A 20,189-nucleotide genomic window follows, 5' to 3' on the forward strand; every position below is an offset into this window, starting at 1 on the left:
CTGCCGTGGCCATGGGCTTCCTGGGAGAGGGGGCCAGGTGTCAGCACCATGTGGGAAGGAGGAGGTGGGGACTGGAACAAGGGATGAAAGCTGCATGGAGACAGAGGCCCAGATCTGAGTTTTATTTGCTCATGAAGGATTAGGTGCTGTTGCCCCAGTTTGGGGTTCAGGAGGAAGCTCCTTGAATGATCCCAGGCTGGCAGCGAGTTTGGCCTCCATGTGGCTCCCAGGGGCTGGGTCTCTCCTCACAAGCCAAGCAGTGCTGGGGGTGGGTGTCAGCGTATGCGCCAGTGAGGCTCACAGCAGGATTAAGGCACATCAGTGGGGCTAGGGTAGGGCTGAAGTAGCGGGGGGTGCTACAGGCAGGATTGAGGTGTACAGCAGAACTGGGTTGGTTGGGTTGGAATTGCGGGGAGACTGCAGGGCAGGAGCGGGGGCACTGGCAGAGCTGGGTGGGGGCAGGGCTGGAGTCACAGGGAGGCGGCAGGGCAGAAGCGGGGGCACTGGCAGAGCTGGGTGGGGGCAGGGCTGGAGTCGCAGGGAGGCTGCAGGGTAGGAGCAGGGGCATTGGCAGAGCTGTGGAGCTAGGACTGGCAGGACGGGCTTGCACTAGAACGTGCAGCTGGGGAACCTGCCCTCAATACCCCCCATCTCACCCTATGCTAGTGGCCAATCAGCTTCTACAGACCTTTCAATTCTAATCATTTTAAAAAGAAGGAAAAGGAGCAAGCACCTGGCTGCCAGGAGGGCGCCTCTGGCTGCGTAGCCGCCCTTTGCAACCCCCCCAGCGTGCTGCAATTGTCCGAGATTGGCAAGAAGCCATTGATTAAGTACCCGCTCTAGTAGGAGAGAGAAGCTGTGGTCCCCAGATCCTCCACAGGAGGTATGCACCAAAGAGCCAGCCGTGTGCCTGACAGATCGCGCACTGAAGGGCTGGGGGAGAAGAGAGGCCGCTCGTCACTCTAGGCTCTTCAGGAAGTCCAGCAGGCCCAGGTGCCACTCCTCCGGCTTGTCCAGGTAACAGGCATGTCCCGCTCCTTTCAGCAGCAGCACCTTGTGATTGGGCAGGTTCTTGAGGTTGTTCAAGCTCATCTCCCCCAGCTCGGCGTCCTGATCCCCATACACAATCAGCGTGGGGGTCTAGCAGGAGGGGACACAAGGCACAAGAGCTCAGACAGCGGGTACGGGCACACTGCTCACTTTGATCACCGAGGCCAGGGGCACAAGAAAGAGGCTAGGGCCTGGAAGAGTATCTCTGCCTGGGAGCATCACTAGTTCTGGGCACTGCTTTGTATCCCCCGTGGGTCTGGGAATTTCCCCTCAAATGGAGTTGTTGGGAATGATCCCTTTCTAGAGTCCAGCTCCTCAAAGATAGTTGGGTGCTTAACTCTCACTGAAATCAGGGTATCTGCTGACCCTCAGGATTCAGACCAGCACTGGAGATGGGGGGCTGGAGCCTTGAGGGGCTGCTGTCTGGAGTAGGCTGAGATGGCAAAAATGGCAAACCATGAAGCTAAAAACCAAGGTGTGTATTGGAGGGGGATAGAACTGGAGGCTAAAAGCAGGGATGGGCAAAGGTCCAAAGGCTTGGAGCCTGGGCGAGGGTCATGTGATCTGGATGTGCCATGGATATTTTAGATCTGGAGGAATAGGACACATTTTCTTGGGACTATTTGTTGTATTCCTTCACCCTCATGCCCAGGCCCCAGACTGTCAGCTGGTGCAAATGGGCCATAACCATAGGCTATATGACCCAGGGAATTCCCACAGGGTCAGGGAATCCTCCAGCCGTACAGGGTTGCCGTGACAGCTCTCCCACCATCCTGGCTCTTGGAGAAGGGGATGAAAAGGAGGGTTCCAGCGCTCAATCCCGAGTGCCAGAACTGCCCTGAGAGGCTGTGCACTAGCCCAGGTGCTGGCTAGTCCAGGATAAAGATGCAGAGGAGACATAAAGATGGCATTCTTTGACTCCCCTCTGCCTGCTTGGATGCTGCTTAGGATCTGGTCCCACTGCACAGAGCCCGAGAGAATAGAAACATTCAACCTAATATACTGAAAAGCAGCAGCTAAAACGCCTTCTCTGTGCATAAAAATGTCCCTCCCACCCCTGCACTTCCCAGAGCTGCACACAAGGACTGGGTTTCCCAGGGGGGAGCTGGGAACAACCCATTGCCAGTGGACTCAGGCTAACACACTGCTACTCTGAAACTTGGGAAATGCAGTTTCTCCCACAGCTCTGCCAGCTAGTGGAGGAGCCCAGGTCACAAGGGTGTAACACCACTGTGTGAGGTGGGGTTACACCAGGAATGGATGTGGCCCAGTGTAAATGTGCGGGCCAGCACCGAGGCCTTGAGTCGTAAGGCTGGGCTCCAGGTGCCTGTCTCTGAACCTGACTGGGAAGAAGCCCCCCTGTTGTAGACGGAGTGCTTTGCCCTGATGGAGCTTGAACATTACTGCTGGACGTTCCCTTCCATGGGGGCTTGGACTCGGATTCTCTGGTTCCCCCGCTGCTGCAGGTCGGCTCTGCACACACCTGCAAGCTCGATTCCCTTTACCCACTTCCTGGTGTCTGCCCAGTGCCTTAGCTCTTCCACCCCATCCCCCAGCCTAGTGTTCTCTGCCCCCGCCCGGACACCAGGTCTCCAACAAAGGAGACTTGCCCCTTCCCTGCCAGCCCAGGGGCTGTACCTTTATGCTGGCGTACTGCGTGGCGGGGAACTTCTCGGTGCAGATGGGTGCCACTGGCACATAGGCCTGAACCAGCTGGCTGTGCTGGAAGAGGAATGGGAGCGAGTACATCCCGCTGAGGGATGGGCTGATCACAACCACCTGGCCCAACTGCAGGGCCTCACAGACAGCCTTCAGGAAACCCCCCGGGGCAGGCTGCCCAACACGGGCCGGAGCTGTCGCCTCCTTGGAATGGCCGAACCCTGGACCACGTGAGACAAAACCCCTCTGTGTTACAGATGTTGCTGGCAGGCCCCTCACAAGAAATCTGCAGTCCTGGTGCACCATATTCACTGGGGCCCTACCCCTTCCCATTTCACCCCAGTTAAAGACTTGGGGGGGGGGCAGATTCTCCCCTTCCCGCCCCTCCCATCAGCCCTGGTCCCCAGACAGACAAAAACAGTATAGAAGGGGGCAGAGAGATGGCGACAGTCTGGCCCCCAGTGTCACAACAGGGTCATTCCTCAGCTTTCATTGGCAGTATGACTCAGGAGAGGTGCAGAGAGCTATGGAGGGGGCTGGGAGCCAGGACACCTGGGTTCTGCTCCACAGGCCATGAGAGGATGGTGTCTGCTAGTTAAAGGAAGGCACTTGAGTCAGAACACCTGGGTTCTATTCTCAGTTATGCTGCTGACTCCTGGTATGTGTATGGGTCAGGCATGAAACCTCTCCGTGCCTCAGTTTCCCCCATCTGCTCCCGTATCACGGGGAGTTACAGGGCGTAGGGAATGCTTGTGAAGGCTCTCCAGGGAAGGTACTAGAGCCATGCACAACATTAGTGCTCGCCCGAGGACCTTATCCCACCCTGCCACCTGAGGGGTGTTCTGCCACCCGGCCCCACCCATGGGGCTGTGCATTGAAGGGATTCCCCCAGTGGCTGAGCAGCTGTACCTGGCAGATCAATGGCCACAGCACGATAGCCAGCATCCGCCAGCTTAGACAGCGTCTGCAGGTTGAGCCAGGTCTCGGATGAAAAGCGAATGCCGTGGAGCAGCAGGACAGACAGCTTGGGGGCCTGCTGGGCCGGATTGGCCTGCCGGTAGAACAGGGTTTGCCCATCCACCGTGATGGTGCCCACAGTCACCTGCGGGGCGGCCATGGCCTCCCTGCTCGTGCTTTCCAGCAGTCCTGAAAGAGAGGAAAACCTGGGCTGAGCCCTGTGCCCCCCCCCAGAATGGACTCTGGGCACAGTCCCTGATCTAGGCACAAAGGACCCTATTTACTTAGCTCACCTATTTACTTAGCTTACCTATTTCACTGTCTCACCTCAATGCTAATGAGTGGACAATATAACACTAGGGGTTGCTGTCCATTCACTGGGTTGGCTTATCAGGTATGTGGGGGAGGGGAAGAGGGTACACTAGGAAACTTTGTTTTTGGAGGGGGGATGAATAGGGGATCACAGGGGAAACAGGAGAGCAAGTAGCAGGGGGCCAGGCTAGTAGTGACCCAGGAACAGACTGAGTGTGTCTGAGCCAGATCGGGCAGATTTTTAGAGAGAAAACCTATTATCTGACCCAATACCAGTTGGCTAATGAAAGTGAGTGAGTGCCCTGTTCACCCTTCCACAACACTGCAATCAGTGGGACTTCAATCAAATTGACAAATTAGGATATTCACAGCTGATTGATGGCAATACTTAGAAGATAGTTCACTGGTGGAACTGACCACCCCATGATCTCACTGCGGCCAGGAACCCAGCAGGGTTTCACAGAGGATCAGAAATGTACGATGACAGTAAGATCACGCACTGTTCGGTTAGAGAGAGGGTTTTAAGGAACCTTCCTGAGCCAGGGCAAGACCTGCTCAGTAAGCAGGCTCAGGAAGAAACAGCCCCAGAGGGCAGGGTGCCCCGTGGCTAACGCTGCAGGGTTTGTCCCCAGAGGGCGGGGTTTGAAGCAGCTGGTTCTGGCCTCTGTTGGAGCCAGGGTGCTGGTGATGGCCCCGGTGCTCAGAGCCAGGCGGGCCCCCAGGTCCTGATACAGCTGCAGTGTCCAGGTCTCTGCCCCAGCTCTAGTGCGTCCTGGGGCGGACAGGAGGTGTCCGAGAACAGGGACCCTGGCAAAGCGGCCGCCCCAAGCCCTTCCCTAGCAGCGCGCGGGGGGCGATACCTGCCGAGAGGAGAGGGGGCGACTCCCCAAAGGCCTGTGCTTCCCGGGGTCGAAGGTAGGACAGGAAGCCAGGGCGCGAGTCGTGACGCGAACCAGGGGCGGAGACAGGCATGGCCACAGAAGTGCGAGCGCTGGCCTATGGGCGCAGTGACCCCTAGTGGCTAGCAGCGCCCGTCTAGGAGAGAAGAGTAGGAAACGGGAGCAGGGAGGACCTGGCAGCAGCCCCCCCAGTGCTAGCCCATCTGCGCTGGGGCTTGCAGCACTGTAGCTACATCCCCACGACAGACAGGGCCTAGGAAGAGAAGAGAATGGAATAGGAATGGTGGGTTAAGGTGCAGCATGTTTATTATAGAGAAAGTTTCCTTTATGTGACTTCTGAGTGGTCAGCAGATTGGCTGCTTGCAGAGGGAGGTGTAACTGTTTCCAGCTTTGCATGGGGAGGGCAAATCTCAATGTTGCCAACTCTTGTGATTTTATTGTGAATCTCACAATACACTGAGTGCTGTGTTATTTTTCAAGCCCCAGCTCCTACTCTCCTGTTGTTTCTGGAGAGTGCCAGCTTTCATTTTCCCTCCACATCCTCCCTCAAAGTTGCAGCTATGGTAGGAAAATATTATTCCCATAGCAGGGTTCTGAAAAGTTATAATGAGCAATTGCAATGGAAAGAGCCGGTCTAATGTGGTGCCCTCTTCAGGGACTGCTGGCCAGCTGTGTGTTGGGCTGACATACACAGGAATGATACATAGCCAGTTAGTTGTTATTTTGCCACTGGCTTTGCAGAGGCAAATAATTCAGCTGTGAAGAGAAAGAAGGGAGACATAGTTCTAGGATCTCTGCAACTGTTCCAGTATTGTCCAGGAAATGCTGTGTGCAGTGCACAAATATTGCCCAGAAGGGTTAGTGATTTTGTTGTTGTTGTACAGGGAGCAGGAAAGAATCCAAGTCCCCCAGCCTGCACTTCCACATATGTGGTTCTCCTGTGCCGCTTCTGTGTGGTTATCCAGTGGTGTCCACCACATACTAGAACCTCCCACACCACTTCTGCATGGCTAGCCATGGCTATTCCATGTGCCCATGTATCAGGGCCTCCAATGTTACTTCTGGAATGGGTAGCCATAGGTGCTCCAAGGCTGCTGGGCATTCCTTGCTACTCCTGCATGTCCAGCAGTATCTCTGTGTAGCTCATCTCAGTGGTAGCTCACTGCATCTCTGATGCTCTCAGGGACAGGAACAGGACACTGCTGTGTGAAATTCAGGCGGGGTGCTGAGCCGTGAGAACCAGACTCTGTTTGCAGTGAGGTTCAGATTGGATATTGCAGTTGGAGGAAGAGATCAGCTTGCTCCATGCTGCCTGTTTCATTTTAACGTGTCCTGCCGCCTTCTTCCCCACAGAGATGGGGGTGGCAGAGTTTGTGTCAGGTCATGGGGAACTGAGGAGCAAAAGAGTTAAATGTGCAAAATGAAGGTTGTACCCCCTCTGTCCTGTCATCTAAACCCTGGCAGTACTGGCAAAGCTGCACCTAGGATGGTTTACATCCCAGCATTGGCAGGGCCTGAGAGTCCCCCATAGCATCTGGGAGTGTGAAGAACAGAAGGAGGCTGAGGATAGTGGCTTTAGAGTAATTACAGTTTGCAGTGAAGCTGTCTTGCTAGGTAAATGAATATAAGCAAAAGTTGTCGGGTCCTTTCCCAGTTTGCAGTTGTTGCCAGCACCATATCAGGTATTTCTGCTCAGCACAGGCAGAGCTGGGTATTTTGTTACATAGCCCTTATTTCAAATGAGCTGTCAGGAAGTTGACACAAGATGGGTCCCTCTACTGCTGAATTCTCCTCCCTCCACTCCCAGGTTTTTGCTCTGAGGCCTGTTTACCAAGGGAGAGCTGCTGAAGGGTGCTGGGGACTTGGTCTGGGAGCCTAGTGGAGAAATGTAGCAGACTTGGTGGTAATTGTTTCATTGATGTGAACAGCTGGTTGAATTCTGGGGTGGGGGTGGGGTGTCTACTACAGCTGAGCACTATGAGCCCCTGTTTGGAAGAAAGGAGGGAGCCGAGAGCAGCCAAAGGGGAAAAGGGAGGAAGCAATACAATAGCAGGGCTGGAAGATGAGTGGCGCGTATCTGGAATGTGTGGCAATAATTGACAAGGTGGGTTAAGGTGCAGCATGATGGACATGAGGGAGTCTTGAGTTCTAAACCTGATTTTGTTATCCTGAGTGCTAGTTAATCCGTGCCTCAGTTTCCCCCCGGAGATGACCATTGCTGCTTTGTGGTGGGGTTGTGAGATTTGTTGTTTGCTGTTCAGTAGCATTTGGGAACCCTAAGCGAAGCTCGGGCAGGGCCCCATTGGGGATTTTTGAGCCTGGTCTTGGTCTCTAAGGATTTCATTTCCCTCTCATGGGGTGCCCTCTTCAGGGACTGCTGGCCAGCTGTGTGTTGGGCTGATATACACAGGAATGATACATAGCCAGTTAGTTGTTATTTTGCCACTGGCTTTGCAGAGGCAAATAATCCAGCTGTGAAGAGAAAGAAGGGAGACATAGCTCTAGGATCTCTGCAACTGTTCCAGTATTGTCCAGGAAATGCTGAAACTCCAGAGGGAAATGAAATCCTTAGAGACCAAGACCAGGCTCAAAAATCCCCTGAGGGCCTCACCCTCCAAACCGCCCCCATCGCCTGCCTTTGCAGGGTGCCCACACGGGGACAGGGAGAAGGATTAAAGGGGCACCCCCAGGAGCCCAAAGGCGGCTGGGGAGAGTGATTCCCCCGGCTCAGCCCTGTCCCAGTCCACCCGCTCAGAGGCTCCCCAAACGCGCAGAGTGCTGGTTGCAGCAGCTGGACTAGGGACGGTCCGGCTCTGGGGACGAGCGCGGAGCCGTCTGTCCGCAGCTGCGCATTCTCGCCTTCCCCCGCTAGGTGGGACTGTGGGGCTCGATTCGGGCTGGCAGCGCGGGGGGGCCGCTTCACTGCCACACCAGCCCAGTCGAAGGCAGCGGCTGTCGGGCGCTGCGCAGCAAGGCGGTAAGTGCGTGCGGTCCCCGGGGACTGGGGCGCTGGAACCAGCTGGCCCCGCCTGCGCTGGGCTCCGGCGCGCCTCGGGGAGGCCCTGGCGGGTAGCGCGCGGGCCTAGGCGTTCTGGTAACCAGGGCAGGCCCCCCTCTGCGGGCGCTGGGAGTGCTGGGGGCGCAGGCAGACTGGGCCGGGGGCGGGCGATGGCCCCGGGGCAGGGGGAGCCGGGCAGGGGCGCGCCCAGGTGGCCCGTGCGGTACAGGGGGGTGCACAGGCCCGGAGTCACTCCGGCGCACTGCGATGCTGTGGGGAGGGGCTCTGGCCGTGGGGGCCGGCTACTTTGGAGCGCCCGTGGCGCGGCTGGAGGCGGGGAGTGGGGAGGGGAAGCACCTGGTAAACAAGGGCGTGTCCCAGGACACTTGGGCAGAGGTGGTTCTGGCAGCCCCAAGCTTCTCCCCGCGGAACTCCTGCTTCATCGCGCACGGGTGACCCCGTCACCTGCTCTGATGGGGAGCCCTGATGCGCCCAAGTCGGGTGAGGTTTTGTGGGACAGACTCTTCTGCTCTGGTTCAAAGATGCCCAGAAGGGAACAGGTGACAGAGCATCTCTCTGCCCGTGAAGGCAAGCATGGCACGCGCCTCTCCGCAGCGGATGCCATGACAGAGTGGCTGGACCAGGTCGTCTCGGAGCAGGCTGCCCTGGGTGAAACCTTGGCCTCCCTCTCAGAGGAGCTGCATAAGCTGGCAAAATGCCTGGAGGAGACGGCCGGCCGGGTGGAAGCCCTGGATACCAAGGTTGTGACCACGCAGAGCTGCGTGGTGAAGCACACAGTTCTGATGAGAGAGCTGGCCCAGGGCAGCCTGGAGACAGAGCGCCGGCTGGAAGAGCTGGAGAACAGGGTGCGGGCCCGGAATGTCAGGGTCATTGGGGTTCCGGCCACTGTGGGGGAGTCAGACCTGATCCCCTTCTTGGAAAACCTGGTGCTGGCTTACCTGGGCTTAAATGCGAAGGAAGCCCCTATGCGTATAGAAAATGCGTACCGGCTTCCCACGAGGGAAGCGGGCGTCAGTGCCCGGGTGGCTGGCACTGGCACTGTGCTAATGACCCTCTCCAGTTTCTGGGCCCGAGAGCGAATTCTGCGAGCAGCACGGGTCTGCCGAGCGACCAAATTCCAAGGCCCCAAGGTCGTCTTCTTCCCTGACCTCAGCCCTGCCACATACGCCCGGCGGCAGCGCCTCGTGGTGCTCAAGCAAGCGTTTGTGAAGGAGGGGGCTCAGGCCTACGTCCTGTACCCTGCCAAACTAAAGGTCTTGTGCCGGGGACAAACCTATGTCTTCAAGGACTGCGCGTCTGCAGCCCGCCTGCTGGATGAGATCAGACAAGGTAGTCAGTAGTGGGTGCAGAGAGCAAGGCTGAGCCTAAAGTGAAAGGCCCAGGGCCTGTCTGCTGGTGGGCAGTAAAGATCCTGGGGCACTTTTAGCAAAGCAGTTCAGCATTGAGTGCTGAGTTCCTTATGGGCATGCTCAATAAGGGGGAGTCGTGTTTGCTCTGTCTGTCATGTGGATGAGCCACTCAGGTAATTGGGAGCCTTGGATGATTGAGGTATGGCATGTCCAAGACAGCTGCTTTCTCCCTGCCTAAAGCCTCCCCTGCTTTTGGTTCTCCTGGCTACAGTATTCTTCCTCCTCTGTATTTGTGTGCTTAGATTGTCTGCTCTTGGAAGCAAGGACTATCGCTTTGTTCTGTATTCGTACAACTCTTAGCATGGTGGGGGCCTCATCCATAGGTGAAGGCCCTTGGCCCCATCATAATACAAATAATAAATGAGTGTTGCTGTGCATCATCAAGCAGCTATTATGTTTCACCCCAGAACTGGCTGCATGTCAGTGGTGGAGGAAGTGAGCTTCCAGTGTCACTTGTAAAGTGCATTGGGGCCCTCCTGGATCAGATGCGTGTCAGTTACCATCACTTCAGTTACTTGCATCTTGATGACAGGACAGCTTTCAGCTTGAGTCAGGTGATCTGCCATATAGGCTAGTGCCTGTGGGGAGAACCTGTCCCCGTTCAAAAGTCTCATTCCCTCTGTGTGTTTGTGCTTCTTTGGAATGCTGCTGACCAAACATCAAAAGCCCTTGAAAGCAAATAGCGCAGAGTACGTGCCCAGCCTCAGGGCTCCCATGCAGCTTGCGTGGCTTGCTGTCTGGACAGGCCTTTGAAAATCTCATCCCTGAGACTTAGCTGCTGCCCACAGGACACAGGGAATAATTGGGGCACCTGGAGGATGCAGGGCCCCTCAGTGCTGTCTGGGAACAATAGAGTACAGCAAGTGGGCCCCTCTGACCTAGAGCAATCACCTGTGGCATTCTTCTCATGCACGCCAAATTAATTATAGAAAGCATCTCCCAAGCAGCAAGTAGGGAGTTGTTTCTCCTTGCAAGCGTGTCTTTTCTTGTGAGCCTCCTGCAGAGCCAATTCTGTACGGGCCCTTCAGTCCCCTCTATGCTGTGCAGGGGAGATTTCCCCCAGTGCAGGGCCTGCCAAGGACTCCAGACAGCACTGAACTCCTTAGGGTGTTGTGTGGGGCCCCTCTACGCTAGGTGCAGTGAAGTGCATTGCCCTGTGTGTCAATGGGGGTGTAATGACTGTGCAGGGAGGGCCGTCCAGCCCAGCATTCTGTTAATCTGCTAGCGGTGGCGGCCCGGACCTCAAGGCTGGCTGTTTTCTCTGGCCATGCTCTGTCTTGTGATGTGCTGCAACCCAGGGGTTCAGATTTAAAACCTTGCTGTAGAAGGGGCTGGATAGTGCAGGAGATTGAATAATGGGCTGCGGAGTCTCTCCAGGGTACCTGCTCAAACCCCGTCTGGGTTGGTGCTTCCTAGCAGGCAGGTTTGTGGATAACTGGCCCCCATGGAGACTGGCCTCTGCTTTTTCCCTTATAGCTGGGTCCCTCACACCGCAGGCTGGGAAGGGGGAAGCTTTCACTGCTGCAGCATCTGTGTTGTGGGTTAAGGGACGCTGCTGTCTAGGACCATCTGTCTGATGCCCTGGCACTAAGCCCCCTGTAAGGAGGAGAGCCCCAAGCCTGTAGGAGAACAGAGGCTGCCCCTGAAGATGTACCAGGTGACATGAGTGCGAAGTTTCCTGAATAGTAGAACATGCATCCGGGAGCAGCTCCCTATAGTACCAGCCGGGTGCCTGCAATAGCCATAACTGGGGGGGAGGGCCAGTTGGAGGGCCTTTAGGTGCTACCATGCTCCGGGATCTGGAGGGAGTCTGCCACCCATCTCTTGGGATTTGACCCATGTTTTCTCAGGGTTGTTGCATGACCTGCAGGTATGTTGGGGGGTGGGACAGAACATTGAGCTGGGAAGGTTCTGGGCGGTTGGGAGTGATGGGTGGGGCAGGGGCGGTTGTGGGGGCAGCAGGAGGCTGCAGATGGGGAAAAGGCAGCAGGGACAGTAAAGGGGAGGCAGGGGGAGTGCGTGGGAGGAGATCAGTGTCAGGGCCTGCGTGGGGGTGGGGTGGCATAGAAACCACAGACTCTGGGGAGTGACCAGGCTGTGAAAGCCACTGGGGGGAGGAGCCAGTGCCGGGTGGGGTGGCATAGAAACCACAGACTCTGGGGAGTGACCAGGCTGTGAAAGCCACTGGGGGGAGGAGCCAGTGCCAGGTGGGCCAGGCTGGACCCGTCTCTGCAAGGGGCACCTGTCTGTTAAACTCTTCCTCTGTGCAGCGACCCCCCAGCACTAGCTGGTTCCCAGGGGTAAGTGATTTGGGGCAGGGGAGAGGTACAGTGAGGGCGGTTGTCACTACCTAACACGGTGCAGGTGCCTGGGTCACAGCCCCAGCCCAGGGGGCTTTAGACCAGCCTGCCTCCATTCAGGCATGACCAGGATGGTGACTAGGAGTGAGAGTGAGGCAGAGAGACCAATGCCAGCTGCTTCCCTGAGCCCTAGACAGGGTAGGACCCGGCCTGAATTGGCCTCTGAGCCTGGGCCTGAAGTGTCTTGTCTTAGTGACCGTAGCACTAGTCTTTCTGCGTTCTGCCATGTTCCCCCAAACGTCTCTTCTGGCCTATGACCATGCATGAGACTTCAGGGGGTAAAGGAAGCCCTATCATCCCCCCCAAAAAATCTGGGGGCCAGAATCGACCTTGGTTCCTTCCCCCCTCCCCCCCATGGTGCCCTGGTATTTGGGTGGGGAAGGGCGCATTCCTGATTGGGAGGTTGCCCTGGGGGATAATGGTGCCACCTTAGTGTGCGTGTGTCGCCTCTGGTCGAGTATCCATCCCTCTTCTCCTTGTTATTGTTGAGCCGTGAGGCCCTTGTTTCCTCTCCCATGGCTGGGCCTTGCTGTGCATTGCGCTGTCTGAGCCACAGCATGGCGCCGACGCTCAGCTGTTCACCTTCTCTCTCTGCCTCTTTCAGAACGGCTGACGATGGCTTTGATCCGCAACAGACTGGGGCTGCTGGTCCTGGGGGTTCTTGTCACCTTTGTCCTCTATCTGTTGCTCCCTGCCATCCAGCACGAGAGGTTCACGTCCAGGGCAGGCAGCCACAAGGCCCAGGCCAGGGCTGAGGAGAAGGGCCAGCGAGATGTCAATGTCACCATCCTAACGGGGACCATTGCAGGGAGCCCGTCCATCTTATTCAGAGAAGGCTTCCTGCTCCAGAGAGCTGGGACTCCCAGCCCCAAAAGGTGGGTTAGTCTTAGAATCATAGAATATCAGGGTTGGAAGGGACCTCAGGAGGTCATCTAGTCCAACCCCCTGCTCAAAGCAGGACCAATTCCCAACTAAATTATCCCAGCCAGGGCTTTGTCAAGCCTGACCTTTTCTATTAATGGAGATATCCTATCTCCTAGAACTGGAAGGGACCTTGAAAGGTCATTGAGTCCAGCCCCCTGCCTTCATTAGCAGGACCAAGTACTGATTTTGCCCCAGATTCCTAAATGGCCCCCTTAAGGACTGAACTCACAACCCTGGCTTTAGCAGGCCAGTGCTCAAACCACTGAGCTATCCCCCCACCTCTTAAAAACCTCTAAGGAAGGAGATTCCACCACCTCCCTAGGTAACCCATTCCAGTGCTTCACCACCCTCCTAGTGAAAAAGTTTTTTCCTAATATCCAACCTGTTAGGGGGCTTATTCCTTCACCCTCTCACTTCCCTGGTCCTTCTCGCATGAACAGAGAGCAACAATACCCGAAGTCCAAAGGTGCAGACAATTCAATGTTTATTGGGGTGAACTTCCAGCAAGCATGATTCCAGTTTCCTTCCTTAGTGTCCCCTTTCCCAGCTCTGATACCACAGAGCTTTGCCTGTGTCCCTGTTCCCATTTCCTCCCCCTTAGCAAAACAGGATTCCAATTCCCCCACCCTCATTCCCTGTTCCTATTCTCACCCCCCCCACACACTTCCTGATTGACTGCAGACTATATACTAAAACTTGAGTTCTGCTTAGCTATACCTTAACCAATCATTTTACTAACCAATCCTAACATACTGTAACATGGTTATTTAACCAATTATATCCCACCACCTTAATTGGTTTACACCCAACAAAATTAATTATACAGCAGACAGAAACAATCACAGAACCAGACAGAGATTATACAGACAAACAATAGGGAAGTGGAGGCTACAGTGATAGAACAATACAGAAATGAGGATTTCACATCCCAGCTATTGATAAGTGAGTTCTTGCCAGACAGGATGCTATCAAACTAAGTTTCCTTTTACATCTTCTAGGCTCTTCCCTTTCTCTGGAGGTGATAGGAATACAATCCTGTCCTGATATTCCTAACAGCCCAATAGCACCTTATTTCAATGTGACTAGTTTGGAATGTGAGGATGTGACCGTTCACTTCCCAGCTTATGGCTGCCTCTGCTGCGTAGCCAAAGCCTTAGCCTAAGAACCAGGCCTCAGACTGTCACAGTAAAAGAAGGCCCTTACACCGACAGACAGTGATTTTGATTCTTTCTTTTATACCTCTATAACTAGCTAAGTGATAAGAATACACCTAAATTCTTAAAGTATAGGCCTTTGCAGACAGGTCTGAATATCTATATCCTAACACAACCTAAACCTCCCCCACTGCAACTTGAGACCATTACTCCTTGTTCTGTCTTCTGGCCACCAGAGCTGGTTCTGGAGTCAGCACCGTGGGTCACCCTAAGCAGTCTGTATCCTAGATCAGCTGTTCCGGACTCTGTGCTCTTATTCAAGCTCTTAGGATGAGCAGGGTCTGGCTCACCTGGTACGGGATTGGGAGACTTCCAAGGAAAACGTGGGGCGGGTGATTCAGTAGCTGGTGCTACTCTCTGTAAGTCAGCTCTGTATGGTGTTGGGATGGGGGTGAGCTGTTCTCCTGGGGTAGGGTGACCAGACGTCCCGATTTTATCGGGACCGTCCCGATATTTCCTTGTTTGTCCCGCGTCCCGACCGACATGCGGTCGGGACAACCGGACAAACAAGGAAATGCCCCAGAGCCTAGAGACCGGAAGTACTCGCACCCCCCCCCCGCCCCGACTCCGCCCCCTCCTCCCCCGATTGGCTCCCTCCCCGAATCCCCGCCTCTTCCCCGGGCTCACCATTCCTCCCCCCTCCGCAAGCGCTGGAGGGAGGCCCGGGAGACTCGTTCGTTCCCCTGCGGGACGGGGGGGCTGTGGCCCGCTGCCCCCACTCCGGGGCCGCCGCGGGATAGTACCAGCTGGGCAGCAGCCCAGACGCGACCGGCCAGGGGCTGGACCCAGCGTGCGCGCTGCTGGGTCCCCGCAGCAGGCCCCGGCTCGGGGGGTTCGGGGGTGCCAGAGCTGCAGCCGCGGAGCGCCATGGCCGCTTCCTCCCCCCGCGGCAGTGGGAGCTGCAGCAGCGGCTGCTCCCGAGTCCCGCTGGCTGGGGGGATAACAACAGCCGCCGCCTGGCCCCGTGGGCCGCCCCCCTCCTCGCCCAACCACCCGACTGAGTCCTGCTCGCGGCCAGGCCGGACTGTTACTCACCCCGGCCCCGCGCTTCCCCTGAGTCTCCCGGGCCTCCCTCCAGCGCTTGCGGAGGAAGGTTTTTTTTTTTGTTTGTTTGGTTTTTTTGTTTTGGCCCCGCCCCCCGCCACGCCCCCCCGCCACGTCACCCCCACCCCCCCGCGTCCCGATATTTGTCTTTGGTGATCTGGTCACCCTATCCTGGGGGAGCCCATAATGCCCAGTTCCTGACCACTTGTAGTCACTATATAACCTTTGCCACTCCTTGCAAGACTAGGGGTCTTAACCCATGTGCCCATCCCAAATCTTAACTACTTGTAAATGGCCGTCCAATTGAAACCACAGGGTTGGTGTTTGTTCATTTCCTGTCCTACACAGTTTGGTGAGCTCTGAAACAGCTGCTGCGTTCCACCCCAGAGGTGGCTGCACTTCTCCGTTGTGGGAAATGACTCCCCTATGTGTTCAGCAGGGATCAGTCAAATCTGAATGTGGAGCAGCTGATCCAGAGGCCACCATGGATCTGAGTAGATAATGATGACAAATAAAACGTAGCATCTGTCATCCTAACAGCCCCAAGCTCTCCTGCTGGTAAACTAGCACAGAAACAGCCTCCCCTGCCCCAGCTACAGCAGGGTGGGTCCCGCTTCCCTCCTGGAGGGTGCCCCTCTACCTGCTGTCGTGTCCTCTGCAGGCTGGAGGTGGTTTTTCTGCATGGCCAGGCTTTCACTTCCAAGACCTGGGAAGACCTGGGGACGCTGACCCTGCTCTCAGAGGAAGGATATCGCTCCATTGCTATCGACCTGCCCGGTAGGAATATGCAACCCATGTATCCAAGTTAATTTCTGCCTGCAGCTATAGCCCCCATCTCCCTCTGCCCGCCAGTCAGCTGGCATATGCCAAAGTGACTGTACAGCTCCATGCCTCTTTAAGTGGTCAGTTCCAGGGAGTCGCAGGTCTAGTGATGTTCACTACATAGACCATGCTTGTGCCCCCGGATCTGTTCCTCCCCCAGGGTGCTGCCTGTATGCACTGGGCAGAAGGCTTCGGCAGGGATTTTGGTTTTGCGACACTGTTCCACATTGCCCTGGAGATGTGGCAAGACTAGCATATGTGAGTCCTGCTGGCATCCAAACCCAGCACATCTGCTAATTAATGTGCATGTCCCACAAGAAATCTCTATTGCATTGGCTCTTCACTGGGGTGGGGGGTGGGGAAAAGGTTTAGGATGGTGAAACCTTCCTACTGCTAGGGGCTCTGGCTCCCCATGCAGACGCCTTCGCCTGGGCCTTTGGGGCACGCTAACACCTCCTCCTTCTCCGCAGGCTACGGCAACTCCCCGCCTTCCGACGCCGTCTCCATGGAGCAGGGCCGCATTGCCTTCCTGCAGCGTGTGCTGAAGGAGCTGGGGATCCAGAGGCCCGTTCTGATCAGCCCGTCCATGAGTGGCCGCTATTCCGTCCCCTTCGTCCTGGTGCACGGGGCGCAGCTGAAGGGCTTTGTGCCCATTGCACCTGTGGGGACCCAGGACTACACGGCCCAGCAGTACCAGCAGGTCCAGGTACGGCAGGGAAGGGGAAGCGTCTGGCTCTGGGGCGTCTGGAGCTGGTTCCTAGAGCAGAGGCTTCTCAGCTGGTCGGTGGGAAGGAAAGGGGGTGGGGAGGGTAATCAGGGCCTGACTCACAGAGAAGCTTGTCCAGCTTTGTGACTGCAGCCCTGAGCTTCTCCAGTCACTGCAGCAATGGCTTGTTGGCCCAGCTGGCTGCAGTACAGCTCCCCTGCTCAGCTGCAGGCTTCTCTGGGGCTAGGAGGCTGTGTGTGTATGTGCGGGGAGGGGGACGTTGAGGAGGCTGTGGGCCCCGCTCCCCAGGGCGCTGTGTGTGGGAGAGGCAGCCCCATGCTCTCTGGGGAGCATGGTCCCAGGCTCCCCTAGGCTCTGGGTTGGGGGTTTGGGCCCCAGGCTCCCAGGGGGCCCTGGGCTGCACTCTGCCTGGACACATCTGCCCTGTCTCAGGGCTACACTGCTCTCTAGGTCACTTGAGTCCCTCGTGCCATACTCTTGGGGCAGCGCAGGCGGGTGGGGATCTGTAGCCCGTCTCCCGCTGGGGGGTGGCGAAGGTCTGACGGCTGAAGTTCTTCCCATCTCTCTGCAGACGCCAACTCTGATCGTCTATGGTGAGCGTGACACCGGCCTGGGTGCTCAGTCCCTGCAGAGCCTGCAGGAGCTCCCAAAGCACAAGACGGTGGCATTGCCTGACGCTGGCCACGCCTGCTACCTGGAGAAGCCTCGCGAGTTCCACGAGGCGCTGCTAGCCTTCCTGGGCGAGCTGCAGTGAACATGGACTCTCCTGGGGCCGGAGCCCGGCTGCGCTGAGCCTTGGCTGCGTGGCTGGGATGCTGACTCTCTGACCCCGTCGTTAAGGGCTGTGGGACTTGTCCGGGGGTGGGGAGTTCTCACCGCTGCCACCCTCCTGGCTGTCTGATCCCGCAGCGAGTCGGGCTGGAGGGGGTGTGGGAACCAGGGGCTTGGCAAGGGACTTGTTCGATGTCGTCAGCCTCTGCAGGGGAATTTGCCAGATGCCGGGATTCTGCCTGCTTAGGGGCATGATTCTGCGGTGCGTGTTGGGAGGTAACCAGCCCCCTGCCAGCTTCTGGCTGTGCTCTCCTGTTGCACAGTCCTCGTGTTTGTTGCTTTCTCGTCCCCCTGCCTTGCCTCTCTGCAAGGAGCCCTCGCTAGGGCCCCAGACCGTTGCTGCTGAATGATGGGCTGGTGTGTTCGCTTGAGGGATGGGGCACGGGCCAGGTGACCATGTGGGGCTTGTTCCAAAGAGTGTTGCTGTAGAGTAGCTGAGCATCTCGCTCGGCAGGGGCTGGGGTGCGGTGGGGCTTCGTCCCCACCAATGGCTCCAATGGGTTAGCGGTTGTGTTCAGTTGTTGTTTGTAGGGAGTGTTAAATGGGCCCTTTGCCCGTGAAGCAAGGGCTGTTGGTGTGTTACCGGAGGGTGATTGATTTAACTCCTGGGTGGGTAAGCTGCTCTGACCAGGCCCAGGGGAGGGGTTTCTATGGAGGAGTCTGTTACGAGGCCAATAAACCATTTGTACGGTGCTCACTGGGCGTCTGTCTCTGGTGAGGCCATGCCAGGCTGTCTGTGTTGGCCCACCTCCCATGGGCAGTGAGTAACTCCTGCACGCGGAGCTAGGGCTTCAAGGGAGGATGCTGGCTCCTAACTACCGTGTGCCCTCGGTGCCACACCAGAGCTTTGTGTCCGTAACTGCTTCCCTGCATGCAGAGGCAGCCAGCTGGCTGCATGCAGAGTGGCCTCGGGCGCTCTCAGCTCCGCCTGTCCCCTGCCTCTTCTCTAGGACAGGTTCCAGAGCAGCCAAGGGGACGCTGGCTGCTTGAGCCCATCCTGCAGTAGATGAGCAGAGAGCTGTCCTGCGTGCAACTTCACGGGTGACGGAGCTGTTGCTGCTGGGTGGGGCGGTGGGAGCTTGGCTCTCTGGGACAGGGACTGTCTTATCCATGCAGTGCCTAGTCCAATAGGCCCTGATCCTTCAAGGGGGGTCCCTACTAGCAGTGGGGGACCAATGGCAGCGGTGCACTAGCTGTGTGCACTCGCAAACTCCATGGCCCAAAGTGTATCTCTGCTGGCTCTAACTATGGAATGGCTCCCTAGTCCATGACTGCAGGTCCCCCTTTTCTCTGTTCTCGGGGGCTCATGGCCTCAGTTGAGTGTTACTGCTCCAGAACTTGTTGCAGAACTTCCCTGAACAAACGCAGCCCATCCAGTGCTGGAACTGCTACCACAGCAAGTCCTGGGCCAGCCCCCAAGCTGGTGTCCGTCACTGCAGCTCAGGCTTTGGTGGTGAGAGGCTAATTGCCACCTGGTGTTTCTGAACTAGAATGATTCCGGTCTCATTGCCAAGCCTCCCTCGGTGCCCTGTCCTGCCCACTACATTCTGTCTGGTTCTGCTAACGTGCGACGCTGACACTCCAGGAATTAGCCTCTCTGCAGATACTCCAAAGAGCTGGCTAAGAAATCATTTCCCATCCGCTGGAGCTGACTTTACTGCTCCCCTTCCCCGTTGAACGGAAAGGACAAGTTGTTACCTGGTGAACCCAGCTTCCAGTGGGGAGCTGAGCAGACTGATTCATCCCGTGTGTGCTATGTTCTGCCTCAGACCTGGCTGCATTTCAAGAGGTGAATCTGGCTAAGTCTTATACCATGTCTTCTGAGATGAATCCTGCCTGGGACCCTTCAGGGTAGTTCTAACTAGCTGTGAGAGGAAGCACTGTGGGGCGGCTCTAACGAGCCGTGAGAAGTGCTGTGGGGTAAGTTTTTGCCCCACGGTCCCCAGCAAAGTGGGAGCAGTAGTTCTGAAGGGAAGCCCTTGCTCATCTACTAGGAGCCCTGCTCCTCTCCCAAGTGTACAGGCACACAGCCACTTTTCTTAGGTTGATACTAAGGGGGACTCCCTTGGCCGCTGTCCCTGGATCAGCCAGGCGGGGTTGTTGTGCAGCAATGATAGTGGTGGCCTTCATGCCTGATATCCCCCCAAAATGCACGGTATAGATACTCCCCCACATTGCACGCACGGCTTAGCGTCTGGCAACTGCTCAGCAAGGTTGTGCAGCAGTGGGGCGGCCCGGCAGTCAGAGTGCAGTTAAATTCAGCAGGACGTGGGCCATGATGGTGGATTTCCAGGCAGTGAGGTGTAAATCAGTCTGGGGTGGATCTTGGCAGTGGCACATTGCAGCTATGTGTGTTCTGCATTCCCCAAGTGTTCCTGTTGGGCTGGCAGCTACAGTGAGACCGCACTGATATCCATACTGCCTTCGGGGCTGGGGTCACTGAGGGAGTGAGGAGTTGTCTAAATAGTTACAATGCATAGTGAGCCACTCGTAATGCTTCCCACCCCCAAAGCTCTGTACACTCAGTACCCACTGACCTCCCCATGCTGCCAGGGACAGGGAAGAGCATTAACCCTGATTGATGGGGAAACTGGAGCAGGCTGTGACATGACTTGCTCAAGACTGAGGGGAGCGGGTGTTGGATAAAGGATCAGAACTCAGGATCTGTCTGCCAGTCTTGTGCTTGGACTGCTCACATGGGCCTCTCCACTGAAGCTAAGGTACCCCCTGGTTGGGGCTTTTGGTTTGGCCTAGCCTCCCTGGGCTGCTGCCAAGGGGAACACAGAAAAGAGGAGCTAAAGACAAGTATCGCAGGGGGATGGGGACACTCTCTGCCTGGGCTAACTGGCCTGGGTTGGGGCTGATCAGGGAAGGGGGGTGGTCAGAAAAGGGGTTGTTGAATGAACAGCTGGAGAGCTGAAGTGAGCTCATGAGATGCACTGGAGAGGGCATGGCTGGGTGG

The 20,189-nt window shown here is 56.6% G+C and overlaps 2 protein-coding genes across 4 annotated transcripts; one reads left to right on the plus strand and one right to left on the minus strand.

Moving 5' to 3' along the window:
• Positions 1-107: 107 nt before the first annotated feature.
• On the minus strand, positions 108-4,979 carry ABHD14B (abhydrolase domain containing 14B). Its single transcript, XM_034777224.1, has 4 exons — positions 4,839-4,979; positions 3,619-3,855; positions 2,689-2,930; positions 108-1,140 (listed from the first exon to the last, which is right to left on the minus strand). The coding sequence occupies exons 1-4, from the start codon at positions 4,948-4,950 to the stop codon at positions 958-960; spliced, it is 774 nt and encodes a 257-aa protein (XP_034633115.1). The 5' UTR covers positions 4,951-4,979; the 3' UTR covers positions 108-957.
• A 2,578-nt stretch (positions 4,980-7,557) lies between these two features.
• On the plus strand, positions 7,558-17,920 carry ABHD14A (abhydrolase domain containing 14A). Of its 3 annotated transcripts, none has more exons than XM_034777291.1 (5): positions 7,558-7,854; positions 12,270-12,540; positions 15,509-15,624; positions 16,140-16,375; positions 16,968-17,920. In XM_034777291.1, the coding sequence occupies exons 2-5, from the start codon at positions 12,281-12,283 to the stop codon at positions 17,148-17,150; spliced, it is 795 nt and encodes a 264-aa protein (XP_034633182.1). In that variant the 5' UTR covers positions 7,558-7,854; positions 12,270-12,280; the 3' UTR covers positions 17,151-17,920. The 3 variants fall into 3 exon arrangements, with proteins under 3 accessions (XP_034633182.1, XP_034633181.1, XP_034633180.1); XM_034777290.1 differs by lacking the exon at positions 7,558-7,854 and adding an exon at positions 8,258-8,741; XM_034777289.1 differs by lacking the exon at positions 7,558-7,854 and adding an exon at positions 8,750-9,225.
• Positions 17,921-20,189: the final 2,269 nt, after the last annotated feature.

The sequence above is a fragment of the Trachemys scripta genome, chromosome 7 (genome assembly GCF_013100865.1).
Source record: "Trachemys scripta elegans isolate TJP31775 chromosome 7, CAS_Tse_1.0, whole genome shotgun sequence".
NCBI lineage: Eukaryota > Metazoa > Chordata > Testudines > Emydidae > Trachemys > Trachemys scripta.